The 22616-nt window shown below is 51.0% G+C and overlaps 1 protein-coding gene across 12 annotated transcripts in view; it reads left to right on the top strand.

Moving 5' to 3' along the window:
- Positions 1-22616, top strand: part of TMEM63A (transmembrane protein 63A) — a 35770-nt gene that overhangs the window by 262 nt on the left and 12892 nt on the right. For 8 of the 12 annotated variants that reach the window (XR_001895310.3, XR_002517273.2, XR_002517274.2 and 5 more), the window contains exons 1-12: positions 582-4760; positions 7823-7902; positions 10095-10161; positions 10998-11035; positions 13754-13896; positions 14948-14999; positions 15428-15536; positions 16481-16551; positions 19579-19659; positions 19845-19968; positions 20072-20205; positions 21448-21585. Coding sequence is in view for 9 of the 12 variants with exons in the window: in XM_017949117.3 (XP_017804606.2) it covers positions 4575-4760; positions 7823-7902; positions 10095-10161; positions 10998-11035; positions 13754-13896; positions 14948-14999; positions 15428-15536; positions 16481-16551; positions 19579-19659; positions 19845-19968; positions 20072-20205; positions 21448-21585 (1223 nt within the window). In the remaining 3 variants the exon portion in view is untranslated. Of the gene's footprint in view, positions 1-581; positions 4761-7822; positions 7903-10094; positions 10162-10997; positions 11036-13753; positions 13897-14947; positions 15000-15427; positions 15537-16480; positions 16552-19578; positions 19660-19844; positions 19969-20071; positions 20206-21447; positions 21586-22616 lie in introns of those variants that run through there. The other 4 variants (XM_021926694.2, XM_003893042.5, XM_021926690.2 and 1 more) reach the window with 3 other exon arrangements.

Consider the following 22616-nt stretch of genomic DNA (forward strand, 5'->3'; position numbering starts at 1 on the left):
GCAGGGGTTGACGACGCCGGATTGGGTGGGAGGAGAGGGTCAGGGCAGGGGTGGCCGCGCCCCCATTCCAGCCCTGCGTTCCTCGGGACTTCCTGGCGGCTTTTCAGGACTTCCCTCTCCGACGCTCCGGCTTTTCGCTTTCAGGACTGGTACCTCTTTCCCCATCCCTCTCTTTGGGATTTGTCGGCGGAATCCGACCTCTCACCTAACTAGGAGCGCAGCTCTGGGCTCCTCCGACCCTAGACGAGGCCGGGCTGGGAAAGGGCCCGGCGTCCGAGTCTCCTGACGCCAGGAAGGCAGAGGCCACCCTCGGGCTGTCCCTGGGTGACCACTTCCTGCAGCCTTGGCGGAGTCCTGAGGACGGAGGCTGGGGACTCGGGAACTTGGGGGGAAGGGCGGGGGCGGGACAGGTGAGGCGAGCTCTGCTAAGAAACCAAATCCGCAAAGGTTCCAGCACCTGATAAGAATAGCTGCCTGAGGCCCTGGAGGGGCCTTGGTCATTCAGCCCCAGGCAGGTGGTGTCCTCTTCAAGGGCAGGGGTGGACAGCGTGGTGGACCCCCTGACCCCTCCCCGCCCCACACCTGTCAGGTCATCCTCAAGTCTGCTGTGCCTTCAGGGGGATATGAACGGAAGCCGAGGCTCCTTTTCCCTTCACACACCCCCTTCCTTTGTTTAGTATGGGGGCAAAGGTCTCTCCTAGCTGTTCATTGGGCTCTAACAGAGAAGACATCAGGTGGGGTCCTGCCCTTGTGTTTCCCATTAGCTGGAGGGGTGACTTAAAATAAAGGCAAACAGCTTCTAATTGCTTGCTAGGGCCGGTCCTGGGCTAAGTGCTTTACAGGTGTTGTTTGGGGTCTGTGCCTCCCAACAGCCCCGTGAGAGAAAGTGATCACTCGCATTTCCGGGCCATGGAAGCCAAGGCACGGAGTGGTTAGGCTGCTTGTCTGAACTGCGTGGTGCTGAGACCCTAACTCCAGAGTCTGCTCACATAATCCCTGAGCCACACTGCCTCTCGTTTCAGCCAGGGGCTGTGTCATTTCGTTTGTGCTCCAGGGTAGAGGTAAACAGTTGTCCGGGTTACTGGGTCCTGTCTGGTGTTGCCATAAGGAGAAGTTTGTACTTTACTCTGCAACCTTATTCTGCATCTGAAAGACCAGAGTTAGCTCCTGAGGCAGAAGGCTGGAGCAGCTTGTAGTTTTGCTATGGTCATCACAGGATTGAAAGATTTGGTGATGATACAATTACCCTGAATTTGTACGGCCCTTCTTGCAAGAACCAACAATATCCATATACTTCCTGCAACATTGTGCTCGCATTTCTAGAGCTTGTCAAGTTGGTCACCAGGCCAGTCTTTGCTGCCAATGGAGACTGGGCAGTGGGTTAGCATAGGTGGTTTACTTTGGCAAGTTCAGACAGCTGTTGGATTTAGCCATCTCCCACTGGCCACAATCAGATGCTTGCATGCACATGGGTTGAACTTTGGGTTGGGAGCGTGAAGTCACTTGCTGCCCACTCTGGCTCTTGGGCCTCAGCAGTAATTCTTGGCTTTCCTACCCTCAGCATATTGAGTGGGAATAAGGGGATGAATGGAGAATTTCTGGAAGGCACAGATAAGTGCTAGGCATTCACATACATCTAGGATGACTGAATATTGCCTGGGGTTCTCAGCCAGGCGGTGCCACTGCAGCCACAGTGCCTAGCTGCTGGTTTGGCCTCCTCCATACCAGCTGCCAGCTAGGTGCTCCCCTCCCCCTGCCTTCTCCTCAGTCTGGCAGCACTGCTTCATGGTGTCTGTGTTCTCAGCTGCCCGTGCACAACGTGCCTGTTTGTGAAGATGCAGAGGAGCTGTCCTGTTGAGAGCCAGAGGGATGGAGCTGTTTCAGTGGGATCTGGACTTTACCTGTCTAATGGGCAGGCACAGGCTGGGACTGAGCTGAAGGGTCTGAGAGAGACTGTGGATCCCCAGAGCTGTGCCCTAACCTGGGTGCTCATCGGAGAGGGCAGACATGACTGGCCACCTGAACTTACCTCCATCTCAGGCTCATAGTATTTGCTAGCCACCTCCCTGAGTTCTTATCAGACTTTGTCAAACCACCCGGGGAAGCCTATTTGGCAAGAGACAAGTGACTTAGAGGCATAACTGGGGCTGGAGGGGGAAGAGAAGCCACAGGTATTTCCCTTCGTGGAGGCCTCTCTCCTTCTCTGCAGTCCTGGCGAGGGTTTGCCACTCCCAGCACCACCACAGCACCCTCCCCTTTCCAGGGACAATGCTCCCTCTGTGAGCATTTTATGGGATGTTTTTTCTTTCCACTTCACTTCTCAAGCCTTCCTTGTTCATGCTGCTGTGTTCCTTTTTCCTAATTCTAGCTCTTGGGGAACCTTGGGGAGCTTCCCCAGTAGCACTAGCCCTTGGGGCCCAGGTGAAGTCCTTTGCTTGGGGTCCTACCGTGAGCCCACAGCTTCCAGGGCTTCTGTGGGAGAGGGCTGCTCCCCTAGCCCCAGCAGGTCCTTGAGTTATTGGTGAAGAGGAGAGAGGCTGGGTCCGCAGGTGGTGCTGGCTGAGGAAGGAGGAGTAGAGTCGCACAGAGGAGCACTGACGGATGGAGAACCAATTCTGGGAGTTTGGGGAGAGATCCAGGCAGGAGGGAGCCCACTGGGCAGAACGTAAAGCTCCGTATGGGCAGCATGCATACACGGGTGTGTGCTGGAGGGTTTCCATCCAGACCCCTATGCTGGAAAAGGGTGGCTCCCATGTGATGCTGGGTGTCTGTGATCCTTCAGGAAAGTCTACAGGCTGGTACCCCAGGACTTGCTGGTCAGGAAAGCCCTGCAGGAAATGAGTGTTAGTTCTGAGGCCTGGCCCTTCGCAGCTTGGGAGGTACCGGGGCTGCTTTTGCCTTTGCCAGAGACAGCTCCAACTGAGGACCTCCCCAACGGGTCCATCCACAGTCCTTCCTTCCCCTAGCGTCTGGTAAGTGTGGGGACAGGAAGAAGGAGGGGTAGGTGGTGGCCTCAAAGTGTTGGGCTGGGGTGTTCCATTGGGTGGTACCACTGGGTAGGGTTTAAAGGGAAGCCAAGAACATCTGTGTTCCAGAGGTCACTCTTGTGACTGTGTTCAGAGCCAGCAGCCCCATGACTCTGGCATCACAACCCCCACTACCTCCAGCCATTGCCAAGTCTCTTAGAAGGTTGAGAAAGTGACTTGGCTCTCTGGGGGATGCTCCCATGCTCTTGGACTTTCCACTTATTCACCCTTCCTGTACTTCCTGTCATGTGTGTGTGTGTGTGTGTAGGTGTCCATGTGTGATTGTCCCCAGCACTGCAGGCCTAGGGGTTACCCAACATACCCCACCAGCACTACTGGTATCCAAACATCTGTTTGGATTCTCTATATCTTTTCTTCTTGTTCTCAAGATCTTTGTCCCTATAACAGCTAGAAGCACCAGACTTAGCAGAAATCCCCTGGGAATTCTAGATTTACCAGATTTGGGCAGATGGGATCTTAAGCAAGTCCAGGTTGAACATGTGTTCTGGCCCTTCAGCCACAGTGTGAGAACTTGGACACTAACTCCTGGGCCTCAGGTGTCAGGGGACAGACACTGGAGATTTCTATTAGCTTCACCAGGGGCACCAGGAGCCTCAGGAAGGAAAGGTCAACAACCCAGCCTGGAGCAGTGTTTGCTTTGGAAATGCTGGGCCTTGCAGTTAGACTGATGGTACCCAGGAGGGGTATGTATGTGTGAAAGGGCGGAGCTGGGGGACCCAGAGGTCCCTGAGAAGGCCTTGGAACTCCTGACTCCCTCCCCCTCCCTACCCTAGACCACCCCCTTTGCTTTCTCCTCTGTGGCAAAGTAAAAAGAGAACTGGCATCTGAGAGTCAAGACACTGGGTTTGGGATTCAATTCTGCCCTGACCAGCTCCTTAACCTTAACCTTGGGGCAAGTTATTAAACCTCTGAGGCTTGGTTTCCAAGTATAACAGATGGACCCATCTCTGAGGTCCCAGCTCTGACATTCTGTGAGCAGTGGGAGTGAGGTGTTGTCTGTGGTTCATGGATGGACCATCATGAATACTTGGATGTTCCCTTCTTCCCTGTTTATCCCTGTGTTTTCCTCTTCTTGCCTTTGTGTGCCTTTCTCCCTCTCCCCTGCCTGTACTGCAGATCTGCCAGTGGCTTCTGCAGGAGTGACTTTCCCAACATGAGTCCTGGAGGCTAGAGGAGCTTTAGGACTTCTTAAGCCAGCAGCTGTACCAACTCTGTCCCTCCCTTACTCCATGTCACCCCCTCTGGGGATCTGTCCACTGTGTCCTGGATGAGCCATCCACTCTGACCATCTGATCCCCCGAGATTGTCCCATAATGGAGCCATTCTCTGTGGACACCACCAGGCACTCAGAGGTCCAATGTCTGGCTCTCTTGGACTCCTTGCTGCTGGCTCCCTGTGCCCAACCAGTCCCTGGGGAAATGCCCACCTTTGGTTCTGCCAGCACTGGTGGGAACCTGCAAGAAATTTGAGCGCTGAACATCTGTCTGCCTCGTTCTGTTGTCCTGTGCTCCAGGGAAGACAGGCACGATGGCGGACTCCCCATTCCTGGAGCTGTGGCAGTCCAAGGCTGTGTCCATCAGGGAGCAGCTGGGCCTCGGGGACCAGCCCAATGACTCCTATTGCTACAACTCGGCCAAAAACAGCACCGTGCTCCAGGGAGTCACCTTTGGTGGCATCCCCACTGTCCTGCTCATAGACGTCAGCTGCTTCCTGGTGAGAGCCCTCACGAGTCGTGTCCTACTGCCTCAGTTATGTGTTTAAATCCCCCGCCCAGGGCCTTCTGGGAAACTTAGATGAGAAGTCAGATGTAGCTGGGTTTAAATCCCTACTCTGCTGCTTACCAGCTCTGTGACTTGGGCATGTTACATAGCTTCTGTGCACCTCCCCTTTCTGCTCCGGAAATGGAGATCATAATTCCTGCCTCAGAGGATTTTGGAGATTGGATAAGGCCAAAATACTCACATAGCTACGCCTGTGATTATTACCATGATTGCAGAGCTCTCTGCCTGTCATGTCTTTAAGGCCCTTGGGAAGGGTCATCTCAAGGGGTTGAGAAATGCGAATGGAGAGTACGGACTAGAATAGAGCAGCTGCAATTCCCAAGTGTCACCTCCTGTTCCCCTCTGGCATCCCTGGGGTTTTTAAAGAATCAGAAGCTGGGCTGGGTATGGTGGCTAATGCCTGTAATCCCAGCACTTTGGGAGGCTAAGGCGAGTAGGTCGCCTGAGGTCAGGAGTTCGAGACCAACCTGGCTAACATGGTGAACCCCTGTCTCTACTAAAAATACAAAAAATTACCTGAGTGTGGTGGCACATGCCTGTAATCCCAGCTACTCTGGAGGCTGAGGCAGGAGAATTTCTTGAACCTGGGAGGCGGAGTTGCAATGAGCCAAGATCGTGCCACTGCACTCCAGCCTGGGCAACAACAGCGAGACGCTGTCTCAAAAAAAAAAAAAAAAAAAAAAAAATCAAAAGCTGATTCTCAGAGCGTGCCTTCAGCAGGTGGCCTTTCTTTAACGTAGATCTCCTTGTTTACAAGGATGCCTCCAATTTGAAACATGTCATTGTTCTTCCTTATGCAGACTCAACGTTAGCTGGCTGAGATTTATTGGGGTTAAAGTGCCTCTTCTTTTCACAAATGCCATGGGCTGGCCAGTGCCTCTTGATGCTGTCTCCTAACATGTAGCAGAGACCATCTGAATGAAGGGGGCAGATGGCTCTGATGGAGTAAACACCCTTGGACTGCTTGGAGCTGGAGACTAGGCTTGGGTGGGGAATGTGGGGAGGGTGGCTTAGGGTAGCAGGGAGGAGTGGACAGCGGTGTTGGGGTGGATTTCAGAGTTGGTGGGATTAGAGGAGGGTGGCCCTGGGTCTTCAGGGTGGGGAGAGTTTGGCCAAGGTGAGGAGTAAAGAGAGGGGGGTCTGGGCAGGGACCCTAGGTGGGCTGGGTGGGTATTGTTACAACAGTGTTGGTTGAGAAGAGAGTCACCCTCTGCTGGAGTGTGCTGCTGAAGGTGAATTTTTTTTTTTTTTTTTTGAGACAAAGTCTCACTCTGTCACCCAGGCTGAAGTACAGTGGCATAATCACAGTTCACTGCGACTTCCTCCTCCTGGGCTCAAGCAATCCTCCCACCTCAGCCTCCTGCATAGCTCGGACTACAAGCACATGCCACCACGTCTGGCTAATTTTTGCATTTTTGGTAGAGATGGGGTTTCACACCATGTTGCCTAGGCTGGTCTCAAACTCCTGAGCTCAAGTGATTCACCAGCCTTGGCCTCCCAAAGTGCTGGAATTACAGGAGTGAGCCACAGTGCCTGGCCAGGGGTGGGTTTTTATTGCAGTAAGTTTTGGGGGTGGGGGAGCAGGGACACATAAGAGCCAGAGGGCCCTGGAGAGCATGGGTTTGTGGGAAACATCTGCACTGCACAGGCCAGGGCGGCAGCTGCTGTGGACAGGGAGGGCAGGCACCTGCTGAGCAGGTTTCGTGGTTTTCCTACAACACGACTCACCTGCCTTTGAAAATATGTCACCAACTTCCTGATTCACCTGAAGAAAATTCCACGAGAACTCAGTGCCTCTGGGGTTCAGGTCTTCTGGATTTCCTTTAGGAAAACAAAGCCCCCCTTCAAAACCCCTGTTTCTGATCAGAGCAGGCAGGGATGTGCTTGCTAAGATTTATTTCTCTACCTCCCTGAACCTCAAAGAGAGGGACCCTGTCTAGAGAGGGAAGAGAGGCAGGAACATGGCAGGGAGCCTGCCAAGGTGGACTGTGGGGAGGGAGGACAGTCTAGAGTGTACAGATGTCTAGAGCTAACCGGCTTAGTCCAGCCCTGAGGTTGCCGTTGGACACAAGCTTGCTGAGGTGTCCCAGCTTACGGAGGCCGAGCCAGCCCGAGCACAGGTTCTCGTGGGGCCTTGCTGCCTGCATGCATGCTGTGTGCCTGCGGGGCCTGCCTTCAGGGGAACCAAACTCAGAGGAAAAATCTGACCATTTCTGGCTCAGCCTGAGAAGGCTGTGCTACCTTGGTTCTGTAATTTAAAATGAAATTTCTGGCCAGCGTGGTGGCTCACGCCTGTAATCCCAGCCCTTTGGGAGGCTGAGCCAGGTGGATCACCTGAGGTCAGGAGTTCGAGACCAGCCTGACCAATATGGTGAAACCCTGTCTCTACTAAAATACAAAAATTAGCCGGGCATGGTGGCAGGCATCTGTAGTCCCAGCTACTCTGGAGGCTGAGGCATAAGAATTGCTTGAACCAGGGAGGCGGAGGTTGCAGTGAGCCGAGATCATGCCATTGCACTCTAGCCTGGGTGACGAGCGAGACTCCATCTCAAAAAAAGAAAAAAGAAATTTTCTGTAAAGTGAAGAAGGACACTGGTTCCTGGGACTGCTGTGAGGCCAGACCTTACCCTTCTGCTTAGGGGCCACTGAAGGCAGATCAGGGCCTGAGACTGGGTCCTTGTGGTGTCACTGCTGCCTTGAGAGCAAGAGACAGGGCTGACGTGCATAACTAGGCAGGCTCCAGGCAAGCTTGGCATCAGTGCTGGCAGCCTTGGTGGCGTGGGCACAGGTGACAGGAGCTGGTGAAAGGGGTGAGCAAAGCATCCAGGCTACTGAGCTGTGTGGCCTTGGGCAGCTCAGTGCCCTCTCTGGGCCTGTGTGTTTTCCTTCTAGCCCTGCTGAGTGCGGGCAGGTGGGTTTTACCCCTGAGACCGCTGTGTCTTCTAATGAGAAGCCATCCAATATGCTTTTACTTGGTTTATTTTCTATTTTTAGTTCTTAATCTTGGTGTTTTCCATTATAAGAAGAAGATTCTGGGACTATGGCCGCATTGCTCTGGTGTCAGAAGCAGACAGGTAAAGACATATCACCTAGGCCATGAGCATGCATGTGTGTACGTGTATATGAGTGTGTGTATACATATATGTGTGTATAGTGTGGGTGTGTCCCTGGAATGGGCTGGGGGCTTATGAAGCCCTCCGTGTGGGCAGGACCCACACGTGACACTGCTATTAGATTGTGTTCACTGAGTGTGTCTACTTGGCCTGTACCAATAGCTATTCTCTTTGCTCTTCACCACAGACCCATGAGGTCAGCCTCACTACCCTCATTGTGCTCACAAAACCAAAACAAAAACAAAAACCAAAACCCAGGCTTAGATGCTCAGCTCCCTCAGGGCTTCTGTTGGGCCAAGGCTGTGAACCTTGTTGGCCTCGAACAGGTTGCTTTAGATACTGAGGGCTTTCATCATCCTCTGAAGAGGATGCCCATTTTCTTTCTCCCCTTGAGTGTTTTAAGTGATTATCTTTGAAATTAATTAGCTTGGGGCCAGGGTTGGGTGAGGATCAAGAAGGGCAGCAGAGCCGTCAGGGAACTGTCCCACCCTCCTGCCAGGTCAGTGCCGGCTTTGGATAAGTCTGTTACAAAGCACAGGCTCCCTCGGCTGGGCCTCAGGTCCTTCTAGTTCTGCGTGAGGCTCTAGGATTCTCTGTTCATGTTGCCTAAAGGGTGACAGTGAATTCTGGATCTGCACAACCTGACGTTGCAGCTCCAGCTGGCTGTTTGCACCCAGGATCTTATGTCAGATGTGGCAATAGGAAGTGAGTGATGAAAACTCAGGCACTGGCCCCAGCTGCCACCCAGAGCCTCCCCTGGGGCTCTTCAGGCAGACCCTCCACTCTCGGGCCCCTCCTGACATGTGGCCTGAGTGACAGGGTCCTTTGAACTGGGAAAAGGAGAGGTGTACCTGAAAATGCACCATCCTTTCCCATGATCTCTGCTCTGGGATTTGCTAAAGCCTGAGGTGATGACCTTGGACTGTTGGGGAGAAACTTTTGGGACATCTGATGCCTTTACAGCACATTCAGCTAGAAGTGGGGGCTGTGCACTCTGGTTGAAAAGACCACTTGGGGATCAGAGGGCCCTGCTGCATCCCTGGCTGTGCAACCTCGGTCAAGGCCCCAAACTTATTAGGGTCGGTCTCCTTCTGTCGTCTCTTCTCCATGAGGTCACCGTGAAGGTCAAAAGGGAAGGTCTCTGCAAAGGCTTTTAAAGTTAAGTTTCGTCATGTGTTTTGTCTTTAGCAGGGGGACAGTAGAACCAGGAATAGGAGACTAGAGAAAAGGAGTCACGGCCAGACATGTTGGCTCACAGCTATAATCCTAGCACTTTGGGAGGCTGAAGCGGGTGGATCATGAGGTCAGGAGTTCAAGACCGGCCTGGCCAAGATGATGAAACCCTGTCTCTATTAAAAATACAAAAATTAGCTGGGCATGGTGGCGGGTGCCTGTAAGCCCAATCACTCAGGAGGCTGAGGCAGAGAATTGCTTGAACCCGGGAGGCAGAGGTTGCAATGAGCCAAGATTGTACCACTGCACTTCCAGCCTGGGTGACAGAGCCAGACTCCATCTCAAAAAAAAAAAAAAGAAAAGCAGTCACATATTGCAAACACCTCAGATTTATAGCACATGGGGTATTTTTATGGGAGTACTTGCAAGAAAGGATGTGATTACAATGCCACAATATAAAGTGCCATCATTTGTCCACTCTAAAACATATGTTTTGACATTTCTCATCTCCGAAATTGGGAGGCATCTTGTGATTGGTGGGTGGTCATAGGTTATTTGGCAGCATTTTTTCTTTAACAGTTCATAAAATAATTATGCAAATTACAACCAGTGGTATCTTAGATTTGATAAAATGTAGTATTTATTCCAAATTTTATTTGATAATATTGGGAAATATGCTATAAATTGGCAACCCTTTGAAGTCACTTTAACTAGACCAGTCACAATGATATGGTTTCTGGGTGTTGACTCCTTGCTGTTCATCCCGTATAACGTAGTTTTATACCATGCCTGGGAATGGTCATTGTCCTTGTCTCTGTCTTTCACAGAGTGAGTTATATTTTGTCTCAGCCATTGAGGGCTGGTAGCTTTGGTTCTGAGCTTCAAGAGGCAGCAAAATACTGGACATGATCTTTTTGACTCTTTGATTTCTTTTTTTTTAAGGAATTATCTGTCATTGTTTTTCTTTTTTGTGTCTCTAGCGAGTCCAGATTTCAGAGATTGTCATCGACTTCCTCCTCAGGGCAACAAGACTTTGAAAATGAGCTGGTTGGTATCTAAGGAACAGTTGTGGTCATGGCCAGGCATTGGGGACTGGCAGTCATGGTTTTGGGGAGGGAGCAGGGTGGATCTTGAGTGCCAAGTTGCATTGACGAAGGCACCTGAACTTGGGAAGTACCACAGGAGGGATGGCAGCTGGATGACCGGGGATCTTGAGACTGGATGAACTTGCAGGTGGAAAGGGCTACGGAATCCCTTGGGCTTCCCCAGCACTTCTCTCTCTTACATGTATGGCTTTGTGTGACAGTTAATTATGGACTTGCCAGCTGGATTATGAGCCAGATGTGGGCAAGAGCCCTGCCTTCTCCAGCTCTGTTCCCCAGCGCCTGATGCCTAGTAGGTGCTTAGTCATTGTTGAATGAATTATTGAACAAATATTTGTCTTTCCTAGCTGGATAACAGCCCAGCTTTAGGGGTATTAAGTTTAAGAGATGTGAAGGACAATAAAACCTACAGACACCCTTTCCCCTTAACACCCATTCCAGCAGACCATCCAATCCATTAGGCTTGTTTCCTCTCTTTTGCCTCACCTCTTGGTCAGTGATTGTAAACAATCAAACAGCAGCCCACATCACTTTCCCCAGAGCTGCCCTGAGCTTTCATCAGATTTGATCTAAGTTTTGTGATTTGACCACGAGGTTGTCAAGAGATTTTAGCAGGAATTTCAGGCATGTGGTGTATATTGTGAAGTACTGGGCGCATGCTTGCTGAATATGGGATAAAAGCACTGTTTTTTGTACAACAGGAGGTTAAATGGTTATTTAATGTCAAAGACAATAGTTACATCTGCCTCCCAAAGACACAGATGTTCTCTCCATTTCCAGGGATGCTGTCCCTGGCTGACTGCCATCTTCCGTCTGCAGTAAGTACACTATGGGGCAGCTGCTGGGGGGCCTTTGGGCTGGTTTTTTTGGGTATTTGGCCAATCAAGAGGCAAGAGCCAAGATGCTTGATCTTAAGATGGGGTCTCTTAGATACTTTTCAGTTAATGTCCAAAGCAGTATGTGAGGGCTGAGAATCAAGGTGGCCAGGCAGCCCCTGGGGTGAGGGGCAGAGGAAGGAGGCCTGTAGGATTGGAGCCTCCATGCTGGAGGGCAGACAGTCCCTGCTGGAGCCTGGAGCTTCCCAAATTGAGGTGGATCCCAAGAGTTCTTGAAGGTAGAGATGAACTTTATTTATTTCAACATATTCAGTGGAAATCATATGTTCATCTCTCATAATACTGCACAAACTAAAGCTATTTTTTTGCTTTAATTATTCAACTTAATATTTAACACCAATTAGATGTCAATGGAAGCTCTCCTAGGCAGGTTTGCATGTCTTTGAATTAGTGAAAAGTGAAGAAATATAATACATTCAATTCATTTGGTTACAAGTTTTCTTTTTTTCAATGGGGCCCATGGAGAGAAATCTAAAAGATTATTAAAGGTGATTAAGAGCCAGTTAGTTACCTCTCATGTGGTGGAGGGAGCCAGGAGGCGGGGACTGATGTGAGTCTTGGTTCTCACCTGCTGCCATATTCCATCGAATCTAAGAAGTCATTGTTGTAAGATGCATGTTATTTTATATAGCACTAAGAACAAGAAAACGTTGCCAGCTAAGCTACCATCAACTATCACGATAGGATACACCTCATTTCAGAGGAGTTGAAATATGCCCGGCTGCAGTGGCTCACGCCTGTAATCCCAGCCCTTTGGGAGGCTGAGGCAGGCAGATCACGAGGTCAGGAGTTTGAGACTAGCCTGGCCAACATGGTGAAACCCCATCTCTACTAAAAATACAAAAATTAGCCGGGCTTGGTGATGGGTGCCTGTAATCCCAACTACTCGGGAGGCTGAGGCAGGAGAATCACTTGAAACCGGAAGGCAGAGGTTGCAGTGAGCCAAGATCACCCCCACTGCACTCCAGCCTGCACGAAAGAGCAAAACTCCGTCTCAAAAAAAAAAAAAAGAAAAAAAAAGAAATATGAAAATGACATTTTAGAATTGATGAAATGTGGTGGTTATAGGATGTTGAGTAAGTCCCTCTTTCTGGACCTCAGTTTCCCCAACTGTAGAAGGAGGCTCAGGATAACACGTGCTCAGGCTAATTCAAAGGAATGAATACATGCGAGAGCATGTTGTAAATAGTCGGTTTGGTAGGAGTTGTTCCCAGGGGAACTGGTAGGAGACAGAGCCCTGTGGCAGACAGTCAGCTCTGGTCTGGAACAGGAGGAAGCAGGAGGTGAGTTAATTTATTTAGAAATGAGAACAATGTAGTTAATTGCAAAGCTTTGTCCTCTAGATAAATAGTAATCATGACTCATATGAACAGGCATATTTCTCAGCATCTGCTGATACCACGTACAGCACTAGGTGTTTGATGCTTATTATCTCTTATGAGCCCCTGTTAAGCCAATGAGGTAGGCAGTGGGCAGTTTCCTTGCTTGAGGTCAGAGGCAGGTAAGCTGCGTGACCTGCTTACCTCTCAGGTGGAGGCTGGATTGCATTGTGGTCTGACTGTAAAGCCCACGCTGACATCTTTCAGATCTGCCTTTCTACGATGCAGCCCTTGCCTCCCTGAGCTCTTCCCAAAGCACTGCTTTCCTAGCCTAGAAGCAGTGCCTTCAGGGAGTGGGAAAGAGCAGAGTGCCCTGCCCCTTCTCCCTCTGTAGCACAGAAGTCTAGCTTGTGTGAACCTGGAATTTTCTGAGTCCCCAGTGGACCCAGAGCCTCCAAGTGTAGCACTCCAGGGGTGGGAAAGGGTGGAGCAAGTCACCTCCCCATCTCTGGGGACACAGGGAGGAGGCCAGGGTGGTAGGATAGACTGGGACTCTTGGCTCTACCTCAGGTCTCCACTTGAGGGGGAGACAGGAAACAGGTGGGGGCCTGGGCATATTCCCAACTTTATTCTTTTTTTTTTTTTTTTTTCTTTTTTGAGATGGAATCTCACTCTGTCACCCAGGCTGGAGTGCAGTAGCGGGATCTCAGCTCACTGCAACCTCCACCTCCCAGGTTCAAGCAATTCTCCTGCCTCAGCCTCCTGAGTTGCTGGGATTATAGATGTGCACCACCACACTTGGCTAATTATTATTATTATTATTATTATTTTGTATTTTTAGTAGAGACAGAGTTTCACCATGTTGGCCAGGCTGGTCTTGAACTCCTAACCTCAGGTGATCCACCTGCCTCAGCAAAGTGCTGGGATTACAGGCGTGAGCCACTGCGCCCAGCCCTAACTTTATTCTGAATGTGATTCCTTAGAAGCAGGACAGGGCTGTGAGATGACTGTATTTATGTACCTTTCCCACACACGTAACTTGGGCACAAATGTTTCTAGCAACATCAGATGGAGTGCTGGTGTTCCTTTACCTCAAGTATGGTACAGGGGCTAAGATGGTGGGCTCTGGAATTTATATCATGTGAGATCCTGAAAGTTATGCAAATTTCCTGTGCCTTTATTTCCTTATATGTGAACAAAAATGTGGGATAACAATCAAACCATCTCATAAGATTGTGGTGAGGATGATATGAGACGCTTCATGCAGAGCCGTGAGGACTGTTCCCGCTGCTCATTAAGATTCCACATGTGTCTTGGCCAGTGATGACCAGATCCTGGAATGGTGTGGGGAGGACGCCATCCACTACCTGTCCTTCCAGAGGCACATCATCTTCCTGCTGGTGGTGGTCAGCTTTTTGTCCCTATGTGTCATCCTGCCCGTCAACCTCTCAGGCGACTTGCTGGGTAATGACCGTCCTCACCCTTGTCTATGTTGTAATGGGGCAGAGTGGCAGTCCTAGGGAAAGGGCTCACTGTGGTAGACCAGAACCCCAGGAATCCTGCTCCAGTTCAGATGTAAGGTGGTCTCCGGGTGACTCTCTGAACATTTCCCTCTGATTAAAGATCTGGAGAATAATCTACCACAAACCTAGGCTAAAACTGGGGCCCCAATATCAATGTCTGGTTCTATTTAAATAGGGGAAAAAGCCTCCCAAGATTTACAGAATCAGGGGCTGTTAGAGAGTCTTTTATACTTTCCTGCCCTCACCCAAATTAGGAGGTCACAATTAATGGACCCAGAAGATATCCATGATACTTAATTAAACTCAGGGTGTGGCATTACATCTAAGGGCAACTGCAAGAATCCACCTTACAAAATGCTACCATGGCCGGGCGCGGTGGCTCAAGCCTGTAATCCCAGCACTTTGGGAGGCCGAGACGGGCGGATCACGAGGTCAGGAGATCGAGACCATCCTGGCTAACATGGTGAAACCCTGTCTCTACTAAAAATACAAAAAAAATTAGCCGGGCGTGGTGGCGGGCACCTGTAGTCCCAGCTACTCGGAAGGCTGAGGCAGAAGAATGGCGTAAACCCGGAGGCGGAGCTTGCAGTAAGCTGAGATCCGGCCACTGCACTCCAGCCTGGGTGACAGAGCAAGACTCCGTCTCAAAAAAAAAAAAAAAAAAAAGGTGCCACCATGAATCCACTTAGGATACCCAGTGGTTCCCAACGTTGGTTTTGTAACAACGTAGGATGTTTGTAGTTTTCTCAAAACAAAATGAATTCGCATTTTGCCTTTACCTGCAATGGAAGGTTGAGAAGTTATCAGGGAACATGTTGGTGTCAAGCAGAGGCCTTGATGGTGTAGCTCTGGAAAGACCAGTCAGGCGTTCTCTGCCTGCTGGTCCAGACATGCTCCTCCTCCCCAGAGCTCCACAAACCCAGGCTGATTGGTTACACCCCCTTCTGCTTCCCCACATGACTCTGGAACTAAGTATCTGTGCTTCTCTGCAGACAAAGACCCATACAGTTTTGGGAGGACGACAATAGCAAACCTGCAGACTGAGTGAGTATGGAGCCTGTGGGAATAGGTGTCGATGGGTGAGACCAAGGAGAAGGCAGGTCAGGAGCCCAGGGCAGGCCAAAGGTACTCCAAAGGGAGCCGGCTGGTTCTGAAGGCCCCTTGCAGCTAGTGTGTTGTTGAGCTGTGGGCATGAACACGCTACAGGCAGGCACTGTTTTGCCAGGGTTTTAAGAAACATGGAGGGTCCTGTGGATCTGGAGTTCATTTGTCAGAACAGGAACAGGGACCCCTCTGAAGTGTTCACTGTGGGCTGAGGGGCATTGGCCACACAGCCTCTGTGGGAGGCATCTCTTGCAATGAAGCTGTTGGTCCTCAGTTCAGTGCCCACTGAGGGTAACCAGGCCCCAGCTCTGCACCCCCAGCTCCCTGCCTGGGATCCCAGCTCTGATGGCAGGCGGTTTCCCCCTCAGCAATGACCTCATTTGGCTGCATACCATCTTTGCCGTCATTTACCTCTTCCTCACCGTGGGCTTCATGCGGCACCACACTCAGTCCATTAAGTACAAAGAGGAGAACCTGGTGAGTGAGGTGGGGCTTGGGGACATGTGCTGGGAGGAACTCAGGTGGGAGCTGGAGTGGAGGGGCCTCCTAGGCTCTGCTGCAGGCCCTGACCACAATGAGCTCTGGGAAGGCCTCAGGAGCCCGGCTTGCTTATTCTTGCTCACACTTGGCATCATCTTTAAAAAAACAATTTCCTGGTGGATTGTTTCAAGATTTGGACAGTTACTGGTGCTAAGTAAAGAAGTTTGGGTTGAGAGCAGCCCTTTCTCTTTACCACCCACAGCTTCACAGGGGAGGGGCGCTTCTGTGGGTTGGTTCCAGGCCTGGGTCCTCCTCTGATCTGCTGTGTGACCGCATTTGAGTCACTTCACCTCTTTCTCAGTCTCCTGCTATGTAAAGAAGGCTCATAGAGTTGCTTTGGAAGTGGATTCTTTGTAGAGCCTGGAAGAAGATGATGTGTAATGACATGCTTTGGGGCTCCCCTGGCCACAGAAGGAGAAAACTGGAGCCTTCTTTTTTTTTTTTATTTTTTTATTTTATTTTATTTTTTTGAGACGGAGTCTCGCTCTGTAGCCCAGGCTGGAGTGCAGTGGCCGGATCTCAGCTCACTGCAAGCTCCGCCTCCCGGGTTCACGCCATTCTCCGGCCTCAGCCTCCCGAGTAGCTGGGACTACAGGCGCCCGCCATCTCGCCCGGCTATTTTTTTTTTTGTATTTCTTAGTAGAGACGGGGTTTCACTGTGTTCGCCAGGATGGTCTCGATCTCCTGACCTCGTGATCCGCCCATCTCGGCCTCCCAAAGTGCTGGGATTATAGGCTTCAGCCACCGCGCCCGGCCAGAAAACTGGAGCCTTCTAATTTCCTGTTGTTTACTTTCCAGAGGCTGGAGTGGGGTAGGAAACCTGAGCATACCTGCACACTGGCTTGTGAGTGACTTCTATCCCTACTGTGTTTCCTGGACAGGTGAGGCGGACCCTGTTCATCACAGGACTCCCCAGAGATGCCAGGAAGGAGACTGTGGAGAGCCACTTCCGGTAAGCAGGCGGGGTGGGAGGAGAGCTGAGCCTCCTCCACGTAGGACCAGCACAGCCCCACCCATAGGGCAAGCGCCTTAGGTGAGCGCCTGCTGTCTCTCGCTTGGGTATCCAGATGAGATCTGAGAAGGACCTGGCCCTGCCACAGTGTATGGAGTGGCTCCAGTGTGCCAGCCCTGCTGGTGCTGTGCAATGAATGGCGCCGTGGTGGCCTATCTTCTTCAAGCAGCCTGTGCACAGTGTCCAGAGCACAGACCAGGATGTAGGTGCAAATAAACGTCTTGAGAGCATACGGGGGAACAAAAAGTGTTCACCCGGGGGTTCTTAGCATCACCTTTGCAGAATAAGAGACGTGAGCTGAGCATTTGTACAGACCCACAGGGCTAGGGTCTCACAGGTGGAAGGACCTCAGGGCCATCTCTGCGTTTGCTGGTTTGTCCACCCACGCAGTGGGTGTCTGTTGAGTGAGCACTGTGTCTGAGTCCAGGCTCTCCCTGGTAGAACCACCTTTCCAGCGGCTCCCTTTGAGGATCTGCAGCACCAATTCCTGCAGATGGAGGCTGGAGGAAAGGCTTTCCTGTGAGGAGATTACGTGTGCAGCCAGGGATGCGGGGGAAGGCCCAGAGCATCAGGAAAGGTGGAGGTGGGGTGCGGGGGCAGGGTAAGCAGGCCGGGAAGGCTCCCAGGACCCCATGCCGGAGGACCTGAAGGCTGGGCTTAGGAGCTGACATTTTATTCTTTCTTCATTCCTTTTTTTATTATCTTATTTTTTTAGAGACAGGGTCGTGCTCTGTTGCCCAGGCTAGAGTGCAGTAGTGCAGTCATAGCTCATTGCAGCCTCAAATCCTGGACTCAAGGGATCTTCCTGCCTCAGCCTCCCAAGTAGCTGAGACTGCAGACACATGCCACCACACGCAGCTAATTTTTAAATTTTTAGTGGAGATAGAGTCTTGCTATGTTGCCCAGGCTGGGCTCGAATTGCAGGGCTCAAGTGATCCTCCTGCCTTGCCCTCCCAAAGTGCTGGGATTACAGGCGTGAGCCACCATGTCCGGCCTCTCTTCATTCCTTATCAGTTCAGCAGCCACTAATTTGTTGCATGGACTAGGAGCTGGCTACACTTTAACTTTGCGCTATTTATGAAAAAAGCACTTGCTAAGGAAATTACTAGACAGAATTGTAAATTGAATGTGTAAAATTAGAACAACTTCTTTAGAAACTAAGTATTTTAGAAATATTTACTAATATGTAAATACTCCATACCAGAATCATTTTTCTCCATTTCTTTGAAGCAACTCCTCAAAGTTGCCTGCTAGGCAACACCTGGAAACAGTAATGCCACTTAATGTATAACTTTGAAGAGAAAAAAAAAGTCTCCTCATTCTCATACAAACATTGCGTGACTCACACTTTCCTCTATTTTAGGAGGCCTTTTTAGTGAATGCTGTTGCAATCCGTGGGGATTGATGTGTGAATTTGCCTTTCAAGCAGGGATGCTTAAATTGCAGTTTTCTTCCTCACAGCTGTTATTGAGACCAGAAATTGTCCTACTGTTTAATTTCATGATTGACATACCTATGGGCGCTCTCTGTCACTAAAATGCAAGCACATCCAGGCCCTGTTACCAGCACCTAGAACAGTGCCTGGCAGGTGGTAGGTACGGATTTACATGGTTCTGGAATCCCCTGGAATTGTATGTATAATTTTGCGTGTACAGTGAGGGGGTATTGCATGGTGGCCACGAGCACTGATCTTGGAGCCAGGTTGCCTATATTCACCTCCTGGCTCAGACACTTACTAGCTGTGTGATCTTGGGTGCAAGCCACTTACCTCTGTGGGCCTCAGTTTACTCATCTGTAAAATGGGGACAAAACCTCACAGGTTATAATGAGGATTATATAAATCAATATATGTAACAATACATGGTCAATAGTGAGTACGTATTTTGCTGGTTCTTTTTTTTTTTTTTTTTTTTTTTGAGACAGAGTCTCACTCTGTTGCCCAGGCTGGAGTGGGGCAGTCTTGCTCACTGCAACCTCCGCCTCCCAGGTTCAAGCAATTCTCGTGCCCCAGCCTCCCGAGTAGCTGGATTACAGGTGTGCGCCACCACACCTGGCTAATTTTTGTATTTTTAGTAGAGGTGGGGTTTCACCACATTGGCCAGACTGGTCTCAAACTCCTGACCTCAAGTGATCCACCCGTCTCAGCCTCCCCAAGTGCTGGGATTACAGGCATGAGCCACTGCACCCGGCCTTGCTGGTTGTTAATATGTGTGTAGACATTTTACTGAAGGTCCTTTGCTTTCATTAGACTTTCTGAAAGGTCTGTGACCTTAAAAAAGCCTACCTGAATAGGATTTCAGTGAGGGCTCAAGGTAGATACTGACCTAGCACAAACAATAAATCTATTCCTTTGGGTCTTCAGAGGGGATAGTGATATGTTCATTTTTCCCCGGGATAAGTGCCAGCTGATTGCAAGCCAAGTGGGTATAAACTTGTCAGTTCCAGGCAGTTAGCTTAAACTACTAAAAGAGGCTAGTGGGGTGCGGTGACTCATGCTTATAATCCCAGCACTTTGGGAGAGTGAGACAGGAGGAGTGCTTGAGGCCAGGAGTTCGAAATCAGCCTGGGCAACACAGCGAGACCCCGTCTCTACCCAAAAAAAAAAAAAAAAATCAGCCTGGTGGCATGTGCCTGTAGTCCCAGCTACTCGGGAGGCTGAGGTGGGGCGACTGATTGAGCCCAGAAGGTTGAGGCTTCAGTGAGCCTTGATTGTGCCACTGTACTGCAGCCTGGGTGACAGAGTGAGACCCTGTCTCTAAACAAAACAAAACAAAAGCCCTCTTTGTATTAAATTTCAAAATTTCCCCCTTTTGGAGGATAAAAGACAGAAGAGAGGTCTCTGCTGGCACAGAAACCAGCAGCGAGATCACTCTGCCATCCTTTCCCTTGGATTCGTGGGCATGTCTCCTGCTTAGGGTGTTTTCTTATCCAACGGCATCTTTTGCCTCCTTCTCTCCCTGGCCACAGGGATGCGTACCCCACGTGTGAGGTGGTTGATGTCCAGCTGTGCTACAACGTGGCCAAACTGATCTACCTGTGCAAGGAGAGGTGAGTGGCGGGCGGGCTTTGCGAGATGCCCACTCCTTCCTTGCTGGCCTTGCAGCTAAGAGGGGAGGAGGGAAGCCCTGGACTCCTCCTTCTTCCCTAGCGACCGATGGTTGAACTGTGGGTGTGGGGGTCTCTGCCACAGGATTCTGAATCTAAAGTTTGTGCCCCTGCTCCCACCCCTACAGAAAGAAGACTGAGAAGAGCCTGACCTATTACACGAACCTGCAGGTGAAGACAGGCCAGCGGACCCTCATCAACCCCAAGCCCTGTGGCCAGTTTTGCTGCTGCGAAGTGCTGGGCTGTGAGTGGGTAAGGGCCCCGCTCCCCGGCTGGAAGCGCAGGCATTGGCTTGGGGGTGCCCCAGACACCTGCTTGGGGCCACATCCTCCCAATGGGATGTGTCTTCTGGCAGGAAGACGCCATCTCTTACTATACGCGGATGAAGGACAGGCTGCTGGAGAGGATCACAGAGGAGGAATGCCACGTCCAGGACCAGCCCCTGGGAATGGCCTTTGTCACCTTCCAGGAGAAGTCCATGGCCACCTAGTGAGTGTGGGCACATCCCAGACCCCTTCTTGAATGACTCCCTGTTCCCCTCCAGATAACTGACTGTCCCTCTTGGGCAGAGATGGTACTGCTGACCCACCATCCCTGGGATTTATCTGTGGTGTTTCCTTCTCCTCCCTCAGCCACCCACACTCACTTTCGGCCAGCCCAGCCCATGTTTGTGTGACAGGTGGTGGGGGTGTGGGCAGCAGCCATGGAGTGGGTGATTCTGGCCAACCCCCTCAAGCTGATGTCGCTTGGCCCCACTGCCAGGCTCTTCCCTGCTGCCCTGGACCCATCCTGTTGGCTTCATGTACCAGCCTTCCCCGAAGGGAGATGGAGGCACCCTCCTTTCAGACATCTGCTCTGGACCACAGATCCTTCTGTCTGTGGCTCCCCACCTTCCCACAAACTCAAAGCTGTGGGGAAGACCCCTGGGGCACGCTGGGGCGCTCACTGCTGTCGGAAGCTCGACCCTGGGGAGTGGCTTTTCACAGTGGCCCTTTGCATGGGACTCTAGGCTCTCATGCCTGTGGTCTCAGTGTCATCTCGCCTTAGGAGCAGCAGGGAGTGGGTTGGAAGAGGGGTGCCGAAAGGAGGTGTCCAGCCACTGCCCCTCCCCCTGCCTTCTATGCCCCGGGCATTGTGACACTGGGAATGGACTCACACAGGACTTCCTGCCTCCCTGCAGACACTGGGGCAGGAGGAAAGGGGAAGGCATCTGAGGCAGGAGTGGAGGGGCTGCTGGGCTCCTTATGGGAAGTTAAAGGAGGAAAAGCTGTGACCTGTTGAGATGGTGAGGGTTGAGGTGGGAGCCTTGAGGAGGGAAGCTTGGGAATAGGCAGTGTATAACGCGGTCTATTGCTACCGTTGGGCCTGGGGAAAAAGTGACAGAATGAAAAGGTGAGCCACTGGCTTGGCATAGCATTGATCAGAGCTCCAGCTTAACAGGCAGGGTGGAGGGGGATGGCCCTATGGAAGAGCAGTGTGTTGGGATGTGTTGCCCTCAGTTTCCTTATCTGTAAAATGGGAATAGTACTCCCTTTCTTGCTGGTGGTTGCGAGGATTAAACAAAATTCTCCACACAGTGTGCTAGCATGGCGCCTCTTACACAGCATTACTCATTACACTAATCACAACAAAGGAAAGGTCCTGTGTCACTGCTTGCCACTCCTAGTCAGTCCTCACTTGCCACGGTAACCTGAGTAGCCTGGGCCTGGCTGTTTCTACATTTCCTTGCAGCATCCTGAAAGATTTCAATGCCTGCAAGTGTCAGAGCCTTCAGTGCAAAGGTGAGCCCCAGCCGTCCTCCCACAGCAGAGAGCTCTGTACCTCCAAGTGGACAGTCACCTTTGCCGCTGACCCTGAGGACATCTGCTGGTGAGCTCCTAGAACAGGGAGAGGTGGGAAAGAGGCCTGGGTTCCTGGTGGGGGAGCTGCCCATCACCTGGAGCACAGGTGTGACCTGGCAGTCAATGGAGATCTCCACACATCTGCAACTCTCTGGGCCATGATGCTGTGATGTGCTCAGTGTGGCCCAACTGGGGTATCTGCCCAGCCCTTCCCTCCAGTGTTCCTCCCTAGCATTCAAGTGCTACCCAGCAGAAATATAATGCCAGCTCTGAATGTAATTTTAAATTTCCTAATAGCCATGCTAAAAAGGTAAAAAGAAACAGTTGAAATTAATTTTAATAATTTATCTCACCCAATATATTCAAACTGTTATTTCAACATGCAATCAATTTTTGAAAAATGTGAGATGTTTTACATTCTCTTTTTCACACTTAGTCTTCAAAATCTGGTGTGTATTTTACACTTCTAGCACCTCTCACCAGCCACATTTCAAATGCTCAGTAGCCACATGCAGCTTGTGCAGTCTTACTTAGGTCCAGTGTCAGCCTGGAGCTGTGCTGGTGAGCTGAGCTGTGTCCATGGGGGCCATGGCGAGCCTCCAGTGCTGTGCTGAGGGTAAGGGAACCCAGCGCAAGACCCAGCGCAGCTGCCTGTCCAGCTCTGCCTCAGCTCCTTGCACAGAATGAGCTTGAGTTGCTCCTCTCTGCTCGGTTCTAGTTCTGCCTTCAACAGTTTTGCTCTTTGGTTCACAGGGCTTCCTAAACTCAGGATTGCTTTGTGGGTCTGTTCTTTGGGATGAGAGGCCAGGGCAGGTGCAAGCTATGCCTTTGTTCCTTTGTCCCTGCCTCCCTCGTCCCTGCACCCCAGCCATAGCCCCCTTGGGAAGAATGTGTCATTAGTCACAAAGCATTGCAGATGTGTCTAATAAATGCCATGCTGGGGCTAGGCATGGTGGCTCACACCTGTAATCCTAGCACTTTGAGAGGCTGAGGTGGGCGGACTGCCTGAGCTCAGGAGTTCAAGACCACTCTGGGTCACATGGTGAAACCCTGTCTTTA

The sequence above is a fragment of the Papio anubis genome, chromosome 1 (assembly GCF_008728515.1).
Source record: "Papio anubis isolate 15944 chromosome 1, Panubis1.0, whole genome shotgun sequence".
Taxonomy (NCBI): domain Eukaryota; kingdom Metazoa; phylum Chordata; class Mammalia; order Primates; family Cercopithecidae; genus Papio; species Papio anubis.